This window comes from Triticum urartu, chromosome 6A (assembly GCF_056163025.1).
Source record: "Triticum urartu cultivar PI428250 chromosome 6A, HENAU_Tu73, whole genome shotgun sequence".
NCBI classification, from domain to species: Eukaryota; Viridiplantae; Streptophyta; class Magnoliopsida; order Poales; family Poaceae; genus Triticum; species Triticum urartu.
The window spans coordinates 495,580,918-495,601,341 of record NC_141878.1 but is presented as its reverse complement, the minus strand read 5'-3'; the positions used below and the strand labels follow the sequence as shown (position 1 = coordinate 495,601,341).

Here is a 20,424-nt window from a genome sequence, read left to right as displayed (position 1 = left end):
GATAAAACACAGTAATATTAAATAGCAGGAAAAAGATTGACTCAAAAATTAATTTTTATAGCAAAGTTATTCATAAACTAGTGATTCACACAAATTTTAAAAAAATCAAATTTAAACTATTCAAATTTTAAAACTAATGGCACTAACAGAAAGTTTATAATTTTTCTAAAACTAATAGCACTAATAAAAAGTTTATAATTTTGTTGACCTAAAAGCAAAAAGAATTAAAAAATAAAGCAAAAAACAAAAGAAAATAAATAATACAAAAAACAAAACAAAAAAACTGGAAAAAAATAAAAATAGCAACAATAAGTATTTTGTTGTAAGTAGAAACAAAATAAAATAAATAAAGCAACAAAGAAAACAAAAAAACTAAAAAAGTGTTTTCAAATTTGAAAACTAATGGCACTAACAGAAAGTTTATAATTTTTCTAAAACTAAAAGCAAAAAAGAATTAAAAAATAAAGCAAAAAACAAAAGGAAATAAATAATGCAGAAAACAAAACAAAAAACTGGAAAAAATAGGGCTCACCCCTATAATATTTGTTATGACTAACTAAAATTACGAAATTGAGTATAATGATAAAACACGGTAATATTAAACAGCAGGAAAAAGATTGACTCAAAAATCAATTTTTATAGTAAAGTTATTCATAAACTAGTGATTCACACAAATTTAAAAAAAATCAAATTTAAACTATTCATATTTTAAAACTAATGGCACTAACAGAAAATTTATAATTTTTGTGACCTAAAATAAAAAGAAAACACTACAAAACTATAAGTATTTAGTTCTAAGTAGAAACAAAAAAAATAAAAAAGTGCCACCAACTGGGCCCCACGGCCTGAATACGACTAGAAACTCTACCATGGGCCAGGATTCAGACCCGCGGGAGGCCCAGTAGGCCCACAGGCACAGATTGCAGTGTTAGGCCCGAAAGCCTGCTTTAGAGAGAAGTCGAGAGGGAAGACGCACCGCACCTTATAAACAGGTGCGCCTCCCTCTCAACTAGCGAGGTGGGACTAAATATTTGGGTTCAGGGCAGCACAGGCCTTTTGTCCCGGTTGGTGCTACGACCCGGGACTAATGCCATCCTTTAGTCCCGGTTGGTGCCACCAACCGGGACCAAAGGCCGCCGCTTCCCGCCCTTTGGGCTGCTAAAAAGAGGCCTTTGGTCCCGGTTGGTGGCACCAACTGGGACTAAAGGGAGGCATTCGTCCCGGTTTGTGCCATGAACTGGGACCAATGCTGTCGGTATATAAGCTGGACTTGTGAAAATTTCACAACTTCACCGTCAGTTCGTGCCCGACGCCCCAGCGCTGCTCCTCGTCGCCGTCGCCATCATCGCCCCTGCCTCCGACGCCGTCGCCGTGCCGCCCCTGCCCCCGACGCCATCGCGGTGCCGCCCCTACCTCCGACGCCGTCGCCGCGCCGCCCTGCCTCCGGTGCCGTCGTCGCGCCGCCCCTGCCGCCGACCACGTCGTTGCCGCGCCGGCCCCTGCCCCGCGCCCTAGCCCCTTCCCGCGGCCCGCCCCCGCCCGCCGGCGCCCTTGCGTCCCCCGCCGTCGCCATCGCCAGACGCCCCCGCTGTGAGCCGCCGTGCCGGTCCGGCTCTGTTTTGATTTTGTATTAGATTAATTTTTTGTTCATATATATATATATAATGTATATTTGTATGTATGTGGCTATATGTAAGTTCAGAGCATGTTTTTTATTAGATTAATTTCTTATTAGATTTATTACATTAATGTTTTTATTCACAGCATGTTTTTGTTCATATATGTATTTTTTTTTGTTCATATGTGTATTAATGTTTTTGTTGCATATATGTAATTTTTTTCAATGTATATATGTATGTGGTAGCTATATATGCATTATGAGGGGGGTGGGGGTCGATATACCCCCTCCCCGATAATTTCAACATGAGCGGAGGTCGATATACCCCCTCCCCGACAACATGAGAGAGGGACGAGGGGTCGAGAGAACTAAATAAGAAGAAGAAGAGGAGAGGAAGAAGAGGAGAAATAAATAAGAAGAAGAAAAAAGAAGAAAAAAAAGAGGAGAAGAAGAAAGGAATAGTGGAGAAGAAGAGAAAATAGAATAAGAAGAAAGGAATAGTGGAGAAGAAGAGAAAATAGAATATATTCTATTTTCTCTTCTTCTCCACTATTCCTTTCTTCTTCTCCTCTTTTTTTTCTTCTTTTTTTCTTCGATCTTCTCCTCTAGCTATTCCTTTCTTATTCTCCTCTTTCTTCTTCTTCTTCTTCTTCTTCTTCTTCTTCTTCTTCTTAATTTTTATCGGGAACGAGGGTGTCGAGGATCGCCGAGGGGTCGAGGGTCGGGAACTAGGGTAGAGGGTCGAGGGTCGTTAAGGGGTCAAGGGTCGAGGGTTTCAGGGTCGAGGGTTCGAGGGTTCTATAGGGTCGAGGGTCGAGGGTTCCAGGGTCGTCTAGGGGTCGAGGGTTCCAGGGTCGTTGAGGGTTCGAGGGGTCGAGGATTGCCGAGGTGTCGAGGATCGCCGAGGGGTCGAGAGAGGTTTCCTAGTGTTATGGCAATGTTGACGATTACCTGCCCGACGATGTACATTATGATCCCATGGAGGTGCAGATACACAGATACAAGTACGGGAAGCCTCTCGTCAAAGATGAAAAATCTTTAACAACGATGATGCGAAGATTACATGATTGGTACTTGAAAATCTGCAGAGAGTCTGGGGGGAGGAGTACTTTGTATGCGAGAGTTAAACCGGAGCATGACCTCATTGGAATTGAACTGTTGCCTATTCCATTTGAGGAGTTCTATCAGTTTTTCAATCAATTGGCCCTCGATAAAACAACGATCACCTGCTACTTTCTGTAAGTACTACTACTTCTGTCATTAAGTCTCTCTATATAGCTCATCTCTTTCATTGCATGTATTTATAATTATCCTCACTATATTATGCAGAATGAAGATCGCTGAATTGAAGAAAAGACAAATCGGTGATATTGGGTTCGTTAACACATATCTCATAGATGCAACTGAGGTTGAACATCGTCCCGGAGATACCGAGGCCAACTTGCTATGATCATTCAAAAAATGAAAACAAAGATATAATACTCTTTCCTTACAACTTCAAGTGAGTGTTACTGTCTTGTGCATATTCGGTTTCCCTTATATATTAGTCCAGGTTATAGTAATGTAATTGATGAGTTATGCATGCGTGTGCATTTTCCACTATATTCTCCTAGAGATTAGGCTTGAGCAGGGAGTAGTAACCGTCTTGGACTCTAAACGAAAAGATCCCCAGGAGTATGCGGACATAACTGAAATCCTCAAGAAGTAAGTTAAATCTCTCGGATGCCTATTGGTCCCGGTTGATGCCACCAACCGGAACCAAAGGGTCTCCTGTCTGGACTCTGCGCACTGCCCACGTAGAGGCCCATCAGTCCCGGTTCTGGATTGAACCGGGACTAAAAGGTCGGGCGTTAGTACCGACACTTTAATCTTGGTTCAGTAACCGGGACTAAAGACCCTTATGAATCAGGATTATAGGCCCTTTTTCTATCAGTGCGTAAGTGCATATACTATCTTTGGGAACACCAAACGGATAGGTACGTGTGCGGTGAATCGGCAAGCGACGCATTTTATAGTATGGGCGTGAGTGGCGACCTTTGTAGTGATACGCAGCTGTACCGTGTAAGGTGCAGCGTCTAGTTTTCTAGACGAAAAAGAGGACATGCACGCGCACTTTGCAGCTTCCGCTTGAGGTTCTAGTAGGTACTGCTACTTAGACGATGAGGACTTGCGCTGTGAACTTGTGATCGGCGGCACCGTGACGAGACGGCCGAACCATGCACATGCACGCATAGTGCCATGCCATGCACATGCATGTGCATTTGTTATACCAACCAAGTGTTCTTTGTGTGTGGGTTTATAACAAGCGTGAATGCTGCGTGTCAGTTTTTTTATCTGACGGCAATGCCACCTGTCAGGTCGATGCGGTGTGATCCTCGCCAGAAACGATATTTTGTGGTCTGAGCTGAGCTCGATCTGGTCGACAACAAGCACCGTAATTTAGACAAGGACGGCCTTGGATTGGATGGCACGACGGGCACACACACACACCGTGCAGAAGCAGGGAAAGCATCCGATCGATCGCGCGCAGCCGTACGGCTGGTTAGGCCGCTGTGTCGTTGGGTCACATATCCACAGTGACGCGCTTTATTTCCGTGTCGTCGGATCACATGTTTCTCCGGGAACATGTGTGCGTCCCGATCGGCCGCGGAAAAAGATTAAGGATAGCACCTAAATTTCACGAGCTAGCGGCCATCCGTAAATTTAGGCTTTCTAATTTTTTTCTTCACATGACATGACTCCGCAGCCCTGAGGTAAGCAAGATCAGCTCGCAAGCAACTTGTGTAGTATTGTCAAGTGACAAAACTTTGACTTGTGAGTAAAAAAAGGTTTTAAAGGGTAAGATTTGGCCTAAAGTTCCATGGTATGCGTGACCAATCCACCCAATGTTAAAATCCAGCAAATAAAGTACGGGGAGACTCCCCACAGTCATACATTATATAAATATTTCCTACTTACAAAAACTGGCATTGATAGTTATCCGTTCACTCATTTTTAAGCCTTTATTGCATTGATACGATAAAATAAAATGCAAGTATTCCGTATAAGAGGTGATTTGTATCACAAACTAGATAATACCCCATGCGTTGGTTAAATTTGAGTTGATAAAATGAGGACCAAATTTAAAATATATATGACTTATTATATTTGATTATATATAGTTGTAAAATATTTATTAAATATAAGTTGAATAATTGAATGAAAAAAAATCATGCATGGTTGAATGTTGTGATGGAGGTTTCCCCATGCATGATTGCATGTTGAGGTGAGCTTTATCTCATTCATAATTGTATGATGAAGTGGCATGTTTGCATATTGATATAAATAAGTTACTCCCTCCATTCGCTTTTGTAAGACCTTTTGAACATTTAAGACAACACGTAAAACAATTCAATTTCAGCTGTCTTAAACGATTTACAAAAGTAAACAGAGGGAGTACTAGAGATGACTCCTTTAGGTATATAGGATAACAACGATTCTTAGTTCATGGCGTTAGCTTTAATGAGTAACACTTTGTTAATTCCACTTAATATTTCTCCTTGTACGAGGCAATAGACATTGAAGCTACCTTAGCTATGACGTGGATTTCTACTCTATAGCTCAAACGCTCCCTGGTGAACAGTAAAATTTTTAAAAAAATAAAAACTAAAAGAAAATTGAGCTTGTTCTTTGCCATGACTTTCACGAATATCATTTCATGACGAAAACTTTCAAGCAAGATTTTCAGAATCACGATTCTATTGTACAATTCGACGACTTTACAATCCAAACTAACCACACTGATTATGTGATTTTGGTTAATAAAATCTACGTTTTTACGATTCTGATAGTAATGATTCTACGATTTGCGATCCTATCATCAGAGCTCTGATCCGATTCAGAATCACGATCCCGACAATCATGCTTTCAAGCATTCGTAGTATTTGTCAAAGTTTGCCACTAAGAAATCAGATTTTTGAATTGTTTTATACTTTTCTCGGATTTTACTATTCAGATAGAGCTCATTTGAGCTCCAGAGCACAAGAGGACTTCCGCCGAAGCTAGCACTTTCTTTCGTACTCCCTCCCTTTTTTTACTTCACGTTTTAGGTTTTCTTGACCAGTTTCTAGAAACAAAATATCAACATTCACAATACCAACCAATATCATTAGATCCATTATGGAATATTTTTTTCATATTTATTTATTTAGTATTGTGTATATTGATATATTTTATTATTTTAATTGCCTATATTATTTTGTAAAATTTTAAAAAAAATCGACCTTAAGATATGAAACACTAACATATGAAGTAAAAGAGAAATGGAGGAGGTCGATTTGGTTGCGACGGTCGACAAGCAAAGTTTCTGCCCCTTTGGGAAAGCAGAAGAGAAGGGGTACCGTACTTCGATTTGAAATTTTTTTGAAAGAAAGGGGGATCCGCTCGATTTCATTAACGAAACCAAATATTTGTCATTATAACCAGAAATGCAGACCAACAGCCTCACACGTGTTTTTGTGTTTCCAGAACTCCCCCCCCCCCCCCCCCATGCCCTCTCTTGTATACAAGGATGGCAAGGCTTTAAGGAAAAAGGTTCCTATGTGAGCATCACCCACAGGAACTCAACTAGACCAGACTCAGCATGAACACCACATCTAAGCAATCAAAACTCTCTACAGTCCATTAATTTTGAATCAATCTTCGATCCTCGGAATTCAGGATGCCCAACTCCTTCGCGCCTAGAAGATGTCACTGGCGACTCGCTCCAGCAGCTTTGCGCCCTGTTGCAGCTCCAGCTTTGCGTCCTCCCTCCCATGCAAAAGACTCCAATCATCAATCCAATGTACCATCTTATACATAACCACACTAGGATCAGCATGCCAAATACGTTGAAAACAAGCTGAATTTCTAGTCTTCCAGATGCTCCAAATCAAAGCCGCTACCCCTACAAAAATTATTTTCTTTTTCTTTTTTCCAAAATTACCCAGGCAAACATTCAAGCATGTTTCCATATTGTAAAAATCACATTGGATCCCTGTTATGTGGCTTACCACACTCCACATATATCTGGCCATGGGGACATTGGAAAAAAGATGGTTAATAGATTCATTTTTACCACAAAAAAGGCATTGTTTCTCACATTTTCCACCCCTATGAAGTAGAACATCCCTAGTTAAGATACTTTTTTGGGTAACTAGCCAGATGAATGTTGTAATTCTAGGGGGTATTTTAATTTTCCATAAGAATCTATTTGGACATTTTCCCCCAACTTGCAACACCGAATAAAAAGATCTAACACTATATTCTCCCGATCCCTCTGGGATCCAGAAAAGCTTATCATCTTCTTTATTCAGGACGATTTCTCCACACAATTTCAGTAAATCTTGCCATTGACTTGCCTTGTCCCCCACCAAATTCCTCCTAAATTTCAGCGAGGTGAGATGAGAAGACAAAGCGTCAGCTACAGTGATATGTTGGTCTAGAGAAACATTATAAAGTTTAGGGAAAGTGACTGCTAAGCTTTTGCTTCCAGTCCAATTATCTTCCCAGAATCTCGTTTTCTCACCATTCCCTATAATAAATTTGCAACAGGCCAGAAACAGATTTTTGCATTTCATCACACCCTACCAGAAGTGTGAGTCTCCTGCTTTCTTTTGCACCTGTCCAAAAGTGTTTTTCCCAATATATTTATCCCATAAGACGTTTTGCCATAAACCTTTTTCATTGAAAAGTTTCCAAAGCTACTTGGATAGTAAGGCAATATTCATATAATCGAGATCCAGAATCCCTAGGCCACCCAGTGTTTTGGGTCTACAAACTCTCTCCCAAGCAACTAGTTGGTATTTATGTTTATCTTCCTCTCCACTCCATAAGAAACTTGCCCTTGGTCTATCCATTTTCTTTTTAACCCCTTTTGGAACCTCATAAAAGGAGAGCATGTAAAGGATTGGACTAGTGAGGGAAGAGTTTATTAAAGTGGTTCTTCCAGCAATATTTAAAAGCCTGCCTAGCCAACTCCTCAGTCTTTTCTCCAATTTGGAAATAGAAGGGTTCCAATCAGTTCCTTTCAATCTTTTCTCCTCCAAAGGAATCCCCAAATATTTAAAGGGAAGCTTTCCTTTTTTACAAGTCAAGATTTCTTCAAATTGTTTGATTCTGTCTTCCTCCACCCCAACACAGATCACTTCACTCTTATGAAAATTAATTTTCAAACCAGACATAATCTCAAAAAGGTTCAGAATCCTTTTCACATTTTTTGCTTTCTCCAAATCAACTTGAAAAAGAATAATAGTGTAATCTGCATATTGCAAAATAGACACACCATTTTCTTTGTGATTTTTAGCAAGAATACAAACCAATTTTTTCCTTACAGCTTTGTCAAATAAAATTGCTATATCTACTGCTAAATCAAACAACAAAGGAGACATTGAGTCTCCTTGCCGTAGTCCCTGATGAGTTTTAAAATAGGAGCCAATTTCTCCATTAACCTTAATAGCTACCTTCCCTCCAGTAACTGTCTTCATTACCCAATCAATCATTTTGTCTGGAAATTTTTTCATCTCAAGAGTATGAAGAAGAAAAGGCCATTTAACTTTGTCAAAGGCTTTTTCAAAATCAATCTTAAAAAGAACCCCCGATTTCTTTTCTTTATGCATAGAATTCAGAGTTTCATGTAGAACCAACACACCTTCTAGTATGTATCTCCCTTGGATAAAAGCAGTTTGAGATGCCCTAATCACCCCAGAAATAACAAGCACAATTCTGTTAACTAAGATTTTTGTAAAAAATTTAAAAACCACATTCAGCAAGCAAATCGGTCTATATTTCTGAATTCTATCAGCATCACTCCCTTTCGGAATGAGGGAAATAACCCCATAATTTAGTATATCCAGATCTAGATTATGAGAATAAAATTCCTCAAGCAATGTGAATAGGTCATTTTTCACCAATTCCCCATAATGTTGATAGAATTCAATATTAAAACCATCCGGTCCAGCAGCTTTGTTTTTTTCATTCCAAACACTACCTTCTTTAACTCTTCCATTGTAAAAATTTTTGTGAGAAAATTTTGCTCCTTCTCAGTGAGTGTTTCCACCCCACTAGAGTCTATACTAAGAGCGTTATTTTCTGGTTCACAAAACAGTTTCTTATAGAAATTAGTAATATAGTTTTCCATATTTTCTTGCCCCTCAATTGCCCCTTCATCTTGCTGCAATTTAATAATCCTATTTTTCCTCAATCTGCCATTAGATTTAATGTGATAGTATCTAGTATTTGAATCCCCTTCCAGCAACTCAGTATCATGGGCCCTTTGCAACCATTTAATTTCATCTTCTTTCAAAAAAAAATTCCAATTCAGCACGACAGGTTTTCTTATATTCTCTGTCATAGCAATTCAACACCTCATCTTCTTCTAATTTATCTAGCCTATCAGTTTCTTTGAGCAATCCTTTTTTCTGTGTCCTCATGCTAGCTTCAAAGTTGAGGTTCCACCCCTTCAGTAGTTTCCTCAATTTTTTCATTTTATTGTGAAATTTATCAAGGAAAGAGATACCAGGGTATTCCTTATTCCACACCTTTTCAACTATTTTATCTAGGTCTGCCCTCTGAAACCAGCAATTTTCAAATTTGAAAATGTGAGGTTTCGTTTGCAATTCCCCAGTTTTAATAATCAACGGTGTATGATCTGATAATCCCCTGTCTAATGTATCAATGTGTACTAAGGGAAATTTTTCCTCCCAGGCAGGTGAGATCAACACTCTATCTAACAATGCATAAGTGGGATCCTCATGATTGTTAGACCAAGTATATTTCCTTCCCGCCAAAGGTAGCTCCAACATTTCCCCAAAAGTAATGATGGAGTTAAAAAGTAAACTCCATTTGTTATAACATCCAGGTTTATTTTTGTCACTACTTTTCCTAGTTAGGTAAAATCTCCTGCAACCAGCAAGGGATTTTTGGATTTCTTAAAAATATGCACCAGTTCCACTAGGAATTTATGTTTGCCCGAAGGTTGTGTATCACCATAAACTACTACCAAGTTTCAAGTAAAACCATCACTAACATTACTGACATTAATTCTAACAAAATAATCGCCAAACTCAACCTCTCTTTTAACTAAAGTAGTTTTATTAATACCTACTAAAATTCCACCAGATCTTCCTCTAGAAGGTAAGAAATCCCAACCAAAATCTTCCTGGGTACTCAACGCCGACAGCTCCAATGAGGTGAATTCACCTTTCATTGTTTCTTGGATACCCACGAAATCAAGGTTGTTCATAGTAATTTGCTCTTTAGTAAAATCCTTCTTATTCTTATCTCTAACCCCCCTACAATTCCAAATCAAGCCTCTCATTTTTTGGTGTCAAAAGGTAGAGGGTAAGGAAGTTTATATGGAGGAAAAAATACTTAATTTTTCCTTTTTTCCTCCTCCTCAACACAGTTTTCACCGGGGTCTTAACAGCAATAGCCCCAAAAGAAGTGCTATTTGCTTTCAGACCCTCCCTCACATTTCCCAATATATTTTCCATTCTTATGTCTTCCTGTTCTTCATTCTCATTTTTACTTAAAAGCAACAGGTCCAAAAGAATGTTATTAACATCTTCAGGTTCCAACACATGTTCTTCTTCTTGAGCATTTTTAGTTTCCCTGGAGCTTGCTAGATAAATTTCTTTCCTGGCCTGTTCTAAGTTTTGTATCAAATTCAGGTTATGTTCCACCATATATATAGTAACCCCCAAATCTATTCCTATCAAATTAGCCACATCAATCAACTCAACATTTTCAAGATAAGAAGTAATAGCAGTTTCAGACATACCTTCAGATAGAGCTAGATTTTTGGCTCTGGACAAAGTCATAGCTCTGTCTAGTATAGGAATGTCATCTCTGTTCTTCAAGGAAATCCTCCCACTGTATCTTGGAAGCTCTTGGGTTTCACCTCCTTTGATGTTTTCCATTTGTGCCCCTTCAACAGCATCAATCCCAAGTTTTGTGCCAAGACTCACAGACTGAGAAGGTTCTTCCTCATTAGCTTTCTCTTCTGAATCACCCTTTTGCATCTCATCCTCCTCCTTTCTCTCCCTCTTCATTAACTGATGTAGAGCCTATATCTTCATTAGTTTTATTGAGTTTCTCAATATCCAGATTCCTATTGTATAGTAGCTTATCAGCAGCCTCTTGCTCTTTAATAGCAGCCTCTCTGTCTTCTAGTGCCATCCTGGTTCTAGTACTTGCACAGATTGCCACATTTGCATCTTTTTTTTTGCTTTCTTTGCCTCTTTATTTTCATCCTCCTCATGTTGGAAATCCATCCACTCCTCATATCCTTGTGATAGTTCATCTTCTAGTTTGGTCCATCCTTCATCTAAAACCTCTTCCACCTCAAAGAAAATTCTGTAAACCATGAGATTTGGAGTTGTCAGCTTATTCCATCTGGGGATTTTGGTGTGATCCACCACAACAATCTTCAGCCTGACAAGACCACTTTTGTTTACCAGATCCATGTCAACAATTTGTACATATCCAATCATTGATCCAATCTCACAAAGCCCCTGATAATTTTTCATTGTTTTTGGTACCCCCTTAGCTCTGACCCATATCAATGCTAGTTTACCAATAGCCATAATATCATCATTCCATACTTTCACTTTGACCATTATGTTTCCACCTTTCAGAGGGACCCAGTCATAAATGGCAGCCTCATTGATCCTTGCAACAGATGGGAAATTTACCAGAAAAACTCCATCAGACACTTTCTTTGCTTTCCAATCCCACCTCCAGAGGTAAGGTTTTTGCCAAGCTTTTGATAAGATCATCTGAATCAATTTCCAAATCACAGCCATCTCTGAGCCTGACCAAATCTACTGCATTATTTTTATTATTCCCAGGTAACTCTTTTGCATGATCTGCCACAAAAATGCCTAGTCCTTCTCCTCCAAAACCCATCAAAGATGCCACTGGTTTTTTCTGATGCAACCATGCACAGAATTCAGCTATGTGTGTGTCTTTAGTATAGATGGAACATTTGAATTTAGCTTCACACCCCTTGGAGTTATGACCCTTCTCACCACATTTGTGACAGACGATCTTGTCAGTTGCCTGTTGTTTGTTTTCCACCCCCTCCCGCAGCGCCTTGATTACCATTCAGAACTCCTCCTACAGAGATTGCTTTGGATGCCTGAATATCACTGTCACCCCTCCCCCACTTTTTGTTGCAGTGCTAGACTTCTGCTGGTAACTGCTGGCGGTAGGAGGCACATTGGTCCGAGATGTTGATTTATACTAAAACCGACGCATGTCACGGCCACCACCCTCACGATTCCAGTTGCCAAAGTTCTCTCTACCAAAGTGGTTCTGAAATTGATCACCTTGGAAATTTCTGAAGGGGGGTCGAGGGTGGACATGGTAGCCCTGATCTTGCCTATCAAATTGTGCATCCCTTCCATAATTCATCACAGCCTCCAGTTATTTCCTCTCTCAGTACCTCTTCCACCGCCACCTCTTCCTGGATCGAAACAATCAACCATCTTCGGGAATCGAGGGCAGCTGGTATTTGCGGCGGCGGAGGGGAGCGAGCACCATAAGTGGGAAACCCTAGACTGTAGGAATTGGGTCGTCTCAACACCCAGGACCTAGGTTGGGCGTATATAACCCCCTTTTTCTGCAGGCCTAAAGTTTTCCCCACTTTTTGGCCTACTTTTCCCCCCTCCAGCCCATAAACTCCTTTAATTTGGCCCGTTTCTTTATTAAGCCCAGTCCGTTTCAGAGTTCGAATTGAGATAAAACAATCTCCCGAAAATTCGCAATCATCCCCTGTTTCACCCTCACAACGTGCTGGAGATCATACTGAGAGAGGGGCATCTATCAGTTTGTGTGCTGATGAATTCCCAAATCTCTCTACACACCTCCAATGCATCCAATTGGGTTCAGCTCCATTTCCTAAATCCACTCTCCTTCCTCTGAAAATTTGATACCGTCGATCATCCTGGATCAAACCACACCTTGCAGATGGTCTCCTATTATTCCCACTACACGAAGGGAAGTTTACTTGCCTGTTTTTATCTTCAAGCGCTCTGTCCCTGTTGCAACATTTTTTATCAGTCTGTCCATTGCATTTCAGTATCTTCCCCTTTCTCTTGTCAATCTTCTTCACTTGTTTGGCACAGGCAAAAGCATTTGCCAGAGTGGCTAGGTAAGGATTTCGATGTTCTGTGTCTTCAATTGCAGAGTTAACCTCTTCATCCTCAATTTGCTCAAGTGCCCAAAATCTTCCCCTCGTCTTTGTTTCCTTTAAAATAGACTCCTCTTCAGTTTTAGAGTTTGATAAGCAACCCCCAGGATCAAACATGATTCTCTTGTTCATCCGAAGATCTCCATAGTCAGAGACTTTGTCTGTGCCCATCCCAGATACACTCGGCTCTCTGGCGACAAATACAACAACAGGTCCACTGTCTCCGGCTTCGGCGGTCAATCTGAGCTCAATCCCACCATGGAAATCCAACGCGCCTTCCTTCTCGGGTCGTTCGAGCGCCACTACCCCCTCGGCCAATGAATGAAGGCCACCGGCGGGAAGTCACCGGGGAAGGAAATGGCAGCCCCCGCCAGTGGAGATGGGCTCAAACACGACTGGTCTCTGGCGGCGAGAACGAGAGCTGCAATGGTGCACCCGACGGCATCACTCCCAGCAAGCATTCCCACCGCAGCGCCCTCCGGGATTCCTCTGATTTTGTCTCCGCCCTCGCCCACAGAACAAACGCAGCCGACGGGGAGTGCGGGAAGGCGGGCATCCTTGCCCTTTCCTCCGTTGTGGCCTCGTCGTAGATCACCCTCACCAAAATCCTCTGCTCCAGATCTGCTCTTTTCTGGCAACTCTCTGCATATCTCATCGCAGCGGACCTTACACTCGGATCTATCGCCGCCGTCACCGCCTGATCTGCCGCCTTCCACTACTGCACGCGTCAGATCCACGCCGCGGTGGCGTCGCGAATCCTGGTTGCCCGCTCCACCCACCCCCGGGCCCCGGTCGCCATGAGTATCCCCTGTGGAACCGGTGAGATCAATCTCACTATCTTCGGGAAGGATTCGAGGATGTGGAGGGGCAGGCGAGGGGGGAGGGGGTGCGGCCGTGGTCGCCATTCGCAGACATCGCCGACGCGGAGGCATACCGTGTGATTTGAGTGGCTAGATCTACGGAGGTGTCGACAATGGTGGGCGAGAGGCGTGGAGTCGCCGTGGTCGCGAGAGGGGAGCCAAGCGGAAAATAATGGTCCAAATATGGTAAAATCTCCCCGCGCTCACGGCCACAAGCAAGTTACGTGCGCCGCACCGTAACTTTCGTGTGGCTAAGGCCGTTCCGATGGAGCCGCAGCTGGCTCACAATCACAGGATCTCCGGGAAAAGCAGTCGAGAAACCAGCTGTCACGGGCCATGCACGCTGCCACATGTGTCGGCCGGCTCCTTTCCTTCCCCCCGCAGGAGAAAACCAAAACGTACTGGTCACCAACACCGCGACTCCGCCTAATCGGTGAGCACCGCACCACTGCCGCCGCGCGCGCCCATAAATACGCGGCCACCCCGCCCCCGGCTCACCTCACAAGCACACCACCCATTCCCTTCTTCTTCCCCGTCTCCGTCTGCTCGCCCGCCGGTGAGAGCAAGCAGGCGATCTCGCCGTACGTGGTGCGGTTTTGCTCTGTAAATGTCTGGAGGCCTGCCCGGTTCCGTCGTCGAGGTGTCGTCCGGGCTAGAGGTGGCGCTCGTCCCCGTCTTAGGCGCCGTGGCCGTTTCCTTTCTGAAGCGCTCGTCGTCCCCGTCGCCGGAGAAGGAGCTGCGTTCCTGCACCGGAGGCTTCATCAACGAAGGTATATGGTACTATTAGTATACATGTGTGCAGTGCATGGTCGCTGTTGTCTCCTCGTTACCGCGAGTACATGTACGGTGTACCATCATGCATGCGGCGATATCAGCTCATGCTTGGATCTTCATTTCACCATTCTCCGATGGACTGGTTTAGCTAGATTCGAGCGCTGCTGTGCTGTGCAAAAGCATATAGGAGAACTATACTCACCGCTCTCAAGAGAGGTGGGATCCTATGCACGTGCCACACGTGGGACCCTACAGGTTTATGCCCTAAATGTAGTCTTGGATGGATATATATGTTTCTTCTTCAGAAAAAAGAGAAAAAAGTACCAGTAGTATACACGCTTCTGAGCGGAGATCAGACAGTGCATGGCGATAAGCGCGCCACCGTCTCCACTTTGTCTGATCTGTTTATATGCTAACTGATCATGCTGGTCGAAATGGTGTCTTTTTCTTAAGAAAAAGAGAAGAAAAGGAAGTATACTTTGGCAGTGCTCGCATGGTTTCATCCCTGACATGAGCTGTACTCGCAGGTTGAACTAATCCAGCCGCCTTTTCAAGCCTCACACAAAGAAGTATCGACGGAACTTCCTGCAGGACCGGACAAAACAAACAAGGTGCGTATCGTGTGGGGCATAACATATTTCCAGTATGATTGCACGCTGAAAATGTCGCAATATGCACGCCAACATTTCGTATAAAGTAAGTAGTGATAAGCGGGCTGCATCTACACCGCAGCCAACCAGTTAGACGTATGTAAAATACTGAAATACTAGAATACTGGAGTAGTATTGGTTAGGAATCTCAAAGATTATCTTTGTAATTTACTTTTCTGAATTTTGTGATGGAGCAGCCGGAAGGCGAAGAAGGTTCAGAGAATTCACCGGATGATCGAGGCGATGGCTCCAAGCACCGTCGATCCGAAGAGCATATCGCCCGTCACTGAAGATGGGTCGATGGACAGGCGAGGAAACCCAGCAGTCAAAGCAAACACTGGGAAATGGAAATCTTCCATCCTGCTGCTAGGTAAAGCCTTGCTTTATTTGATGTTGTTCTTCGATCATATGCCACAGACCCTCTGTTTTTGTCTATGAGCTAACTGGATCTGGATTCTGATCGAGATTTCTTGTGCTGTTGGTGGTGATGCAGTTAACTATGCGCTTGTAACATGCGCCTTCTTCGGCGTCGGGGTGAACCTGGTGGTGTTCCTCCGGCGGGTGCTCCACCAGGACAACGCCGAGGCGGCCAACAGCATCAGCAAATGGACCGGCACCGTCTACATCTTCTCCCTCATCGGCGCCTTCATGAGCGACTCCTACTGGGGCCGCTACATCACCTGCGCCATCTTCCAGATGATCTATGTCACGGTATGCAGCTCGGATGGATCGTAGCACAAGATCATTTTTGTTTGGATTGGTTGCGTGTGTTGTTCTGATCTGAACTTGTGATGGCCAGGGACTTGTGATACTGTCACTGGCGTCGTGGTTCCTGCTGGTGAAGCCCACCGGGTGCGGCGACGTGGAGACGCACTGTGACCCGCCGTCGACGGCGGGGATCGCGCTCTTCTACCTGTCGACGTACATGATCGCGTTCGGCAACGGCGGGTACCAGCCGTCCATCGCCACGCTGGGCTCGGACCAGTTCGACGAGACGGACCCCGACGAGGCGCGCTCCAAGGTGGCCTTCTTCAGCTACTTCTACCTGGCGCTCAACGTGGGCTCCATCTTCTCCAACACGGTCCTGGTGTACTACGAGGACGCCGGGCAGTGGGTCATGGGCTTCTGGGTCTCGGCGGGCGCGGCGGCGCTGGCGCTCGTGCTCTTCCTCCTCGGCACCCCCAACTACCGCTACTTCAAGCCCACCGGCAACCCGCTCACCCGCATCGCGCAGGTGCTCGTCGCCGCGTGCCGCAAGTGGCGAGACCACGCGCCCACCCGCGGCGAGCTGCTCCACGAGCTGGACGGCCACGAGTCTTACAAGGAGTCCGGCATCCGGAAGATCATGCACAGTGACCAGCTCAGGTACCTTGACAAGGCCGCGACGGTCACCGAGGAGGACTACTGCGAGCCGGAGAGGATGAAGGACCCGTGGCGGCTCTGCACCGTGACGCAGGTGGAGGAGGTGAAGTGCATCCTCAAGATGCTGCCCATCTGGATGTGCACCATCGTCTACTCCGTGGTGTTCACGCAGATGGCGTCGCTGTTCGTGGAGCAAGGGACCACCATGAACACCAACATTGGGTCGTTCCACGTGCCGGCCGCGAGCATGTCGGTGTTCGACATCCTCAGCGTGCTGGCGTTCATCGCCATCTACCGGCGCGTGCTGGTGCCGGTCATGGCGAGGCTGTCCGGGAACCCGCAGGGTCTGACGGAGCTGCAGCGCATGGGCGTCGGGCTCGTGATCGGCATGGGGGCGATGGTGGTGGCGGGCGTGGTGGAGGTGGAGCGGCTGAAGCGGGTGGCTGCGCCGGACCAGCCGAGCTCCCTGAGCGTGCTGTGGCAGGTGCCGCAGTACGCGCTGATCGGGGCTTCGGAGGTGTTCATGTACGTCGGGCAGCTGGAGTTCTTCAACGGGCAGGCGCCCGACGGCGTCAAGAGCTTCGGCAGCTCGCTGTGCATGGCGTCCATCTCGCTCGGGAACTACGTGAGCATCATGCTGGTCAGCGTGGTGACCAGCCTCACCGCCGGCGACAGGAGGCCTGGGTGGATCCCGGGTAACCTCAACTCCGGCCACCTCGACAGGTTCTACTTCCTCCTCGCGGCGCTCTCGCTCGTCGACCTCGCCGTGTACGTGGCCTGCGCGATGTGGTACAAGGGCATCAAACTCGACAGCAACGAGGAGAAGGGAAAGGTGCCTGTGCATGTTTAGGGCCTTTTTCGTCCCTTGAGGTATCTATAAGTGGGCTTGCTATTGGTTCGGCCAACGTACTGGGCTGCCGATGCGCTTTCCCGTAGTAAAAATAATAAGTATGTCATCCTGTGTTTGCTGCATAGGCCCATGTTGCTTTCTGTCCTAGTTTCAACTCCAAGACCAAGAGTTCTTATGCTTGAAGAAATGTATCCAAGAGTCATGGTCCATGTCATGCAAATTTGCTGACACACAGTCTCTGAATTTGGTCAATCAAAAGGAAGCAAGTTTACCAAGACTATGACGACGATAGCAAGCAATTTGGGATGCAACTGGTGATCAGTTCGAACTTCCCGATGCCAATCAACACTACGCAAACCGGAGGTAATATCCGGTCACCGGATGAGGCTGTTGCATTACATCAAGATTGTGTTCTTTTCGTGATGAGATTTGAGAATTGCCTAGTAGAGGCTAACTTGGTGGTGCATCGATCAGCCATGCTTGGTACCCAATATTGTAGTTCTTCGAGAGGTTCTTTGGGAGGATTATGGTTGATGTAGAGTGTTGAACTACAAGTGTTTGTTTATAGTGCTTCCTCCATGCTATATGATGCAAGGCAATGCCATTGGGTTGTCCCAATCTTCACAATTTGGAGGTGGCAAAGGAGAAATCACAAAGAACAAAACAAAACACAAGACAGGTAACACTAATGAACAAGGTTCACATCAAACATGTGCTCTCAATTCATCCAAAGTAAAGAGAAACTCCCTCCGTCTGGAATTACTCGTCGCAGAAATGGATGTATCTAGACGTATTTTAGTTCTAGATACATTCTTTTTATCTATTTCTATGACAAGTTATTCAGGACGAAGGGAGTACATCAAGATTCACAAACAACAAAGGGAAAAGAAGCAAGTTAAGATTTCCCCTAATCTTTAAGAGAAGAGGGGTCTTGAGAGGTAGATATTTTCCCAATTCTATGGTTATGGAGGTCTTGGTTAATCCCTTGGGATTCTTCTCCTATTGGAGGCTTGATAACCAAGGAGAAGGATAAATCAGGAAAGTCTTCTCAAGAATCTACTCAAACATTATAGGATGGATATACATCGTTGGATAATTATATATAGTATAAAGCACCATGTTCAAGTAAGGGGTATATGATGGAAATATGCCCTAGAGACAATAATAAAGTTGTTATTATTATATTTCCTTATTCAATATAAAGGTTTATTATTCATGCTGGAATTGTATTGATCGGAAACTTAAATACATGTGCGGATACATAAAAAATACCATGTCCCTAGTAAGCCTCTACTAGACTAGCCCGTTGATCAAAGATGGTTAAGATTTCCTAACCATGGACATGTGTTGTCACTTGATAAGGATATCACATCATTAGGAGAATGATGTGATGGACAAGACCCATCCATTAGCTTAGCATTTGATCGTTCAGTTTATTGCTATTGCTTTCTTAATGTCAAATACGTATTCCTTCGACTATGAGATCATGCAACTCCCGGATACCGGAGGAATACCTTATGTGCTATTGATGACCCACGAGTATAGGGGAACAATCGTAGTCCTTTCGATAAGTAAGAGTGTCGAACCCAACAAGGAGCAGAAGGAAATGACAAGTGATTTTTAGCAAAGTATTCTCTATAACCACTGAAATTATAAATAACGAGTAGTTTGATAGTAAGATATTTTGTAACGAGAAAGTAACGGTAACGACAAATAATATGCAGCAAGGTAGCGCAATCCTTTTGTGGCAAAGGACAGGATAAAACAGTCTCTTATGATAAGCAAAGCGTTTTTGAGGATACACGGGAATTTTATCTAGTCACTTTCATCATGTTGGTTTGATTCATATTCGCTACTTTGATAATTTGATATGTGGGTGGAGCGGTGCTTAGGTGTTGTTCTTACTTGAACAAACCTCCTACTTATGATTAACCCCCTCGCAAGCATCCACAACTAAGAGAAAAGTATTAAGATAAAATCTAACCATAACATTAAACTTTTGGATCCAAATCAGTCCCTTACGAAGTAGCGCATAAACTATGGTTTAAGCTTTTGTCACTCTCGCAACCCATCATCTAATAACTACTCCACAATGCATTCCCTTAAGCCCTAATATGGTGAAGTGCCATGTAGTCGACGCTCACATGACACCACTAAGAGAATCACAACATACATACCATCAAAATATCGAACACATATCAAATTCACATGATTACTCGCAACAAGATTTCTCCCGTGACCTCAAGAACAAAAGTAAAAACTCACAAATGATAATCATGCTCAAGATCAGAGGGGTATTAAATAGCATAATGGATCTGAACATATAATCTTTCACCAAATAAACCATATAATAATCAACTAAAAGATATAATCAACACTATTAGTCACCCACAAGCACCAATCTAAGGTTCCGGTATAAAGATTGAACACAAGAGATGAACTAGGGTTTGAGAGGAGATGGTGCTGTTGAAGATGTTGATGGAGATTGCCCTCCCCAAGATGGGAGAGTTGTTGGTGATGATGATGACGATGATTTCCCCCTTCGGGAGGGAAGTTCCCCCGGCGGAATCGCTCTGCCGGAGGGCAAAAGTGCTCTTGCCCAAGTTCTGCCTCGAGAAGGTGGCGCTTCGTCCCGAAAGTCCTCCTCTTATTTTTTCTAGGTCAAAATGACTTATATACCAGAAGAGGGGCACCGGAGGTGGGCCGAGGAGGGCACAACCCACCAGGGCGCGCCTGGGGGCCCTGGCGCACCCAGGTGGGTTGTGCCCACCCGGTGGGCCCCCTCTGGTAGTTATTTGCTCCAATAATTCTTAAATATTCCATAAAATTCTCCATGGAGTTTCAGCTCATTTGGAGTTGTGCAGAATTGGTGGCCTGACGTAGCTTTTTCAGCTCCAAAATTCCAGCTGCCGATATTCTTCCTCTTTGTGTGAACCTTGTATATTATGAGAGAAAAGGCATTAGAATTACTCCGTAGAGCATTATTATGCATAAAACATCATAAATAACAGTAGGAAAACATGATGCAAAATGGACGTATCAACTCCCCCAAGCTTAGACCTCGCTTGTCCTCAAGCGAAAAACATGTCCACATGCTTAGA

General features: G+C 44.0%; 1 protein-coding gene and 1 pseudogene across 2 annotated transcripts; one reads left to right on the top strand and one right to left on the bottom strand.

Annotated features, from left to right (window-relative positions):
- Positions 1 to 6,140: 6,140 nt before the first annotated feature.
- On the bottom strand, positions 6,141 to 13,963 carry LOC147965871 (uncharacterized; annotated as a pseudogene). The gene is made up of 2 exons (XR_015608606.1): positions 10,416 to 13,963; positions 6,141 to 6,406 (listed from the first exon to the last, which is right to left on the bottom strand). The product of XR_015608606.1 is annotated as an uncharacterized LOC147965871 (transcript).
- A 205-nt stretch (positions 13,964 to 14,168) lies between these two features.
- Positions 14,169 to 17,890, top strand: LOC125514396 (protein NRT1/ PTR FAMILY 7.3). The gene is made up of 5 exons (XM_048679708.2): positions 14,169 to 14,457; positions 14,989 to 15,072; positions 15,309 to 15,481; positions 15,605 to 15,822; positions 15,911 to 17,890. The coding sequence occupies exons 3-5, from the start codon at positions 15,343 to 15,345 to the stop codon at positions 17,321 to 17,323; spliced, it is 1,770 nt and encodes a 589-aa protein (XP_048535665.1). The 5' UTR covers positions 14,169 to 14,457; positions 14,989 to 15,072; positions 15,309 to 15,342; the 3' UTR covers positions 17,324 to 17,890.
- The last annotated feature ends 2,534 nt before the right edge of the window (positions 17,891 to 20,424 follow it).

Bases quoted from the DNA above. Each gene is read 5' to 3' on its own strand.
- LOC125514396 (XM_048679708.2), top strand. From the start codon at position 15,343: ATGATCGAGGCGATGGCTCCAAGCACCGTCGATCCGAAGAGCATATCG. The intron at 15,482-15,604 runs GTAAAGCCTTGC...GTGGTGATGCAG, and splicing joins ATCTTCCATCCTGCTGCTAG to TTAACTATGCGCTTGTAACA. The intron at 15,823-15,910 runs GTATGCAGCTCG...TGTGATGGCCAG, and splicing joins TCCAGATGATCTATGTCACG to GGACTTGTGATACTGTCACT.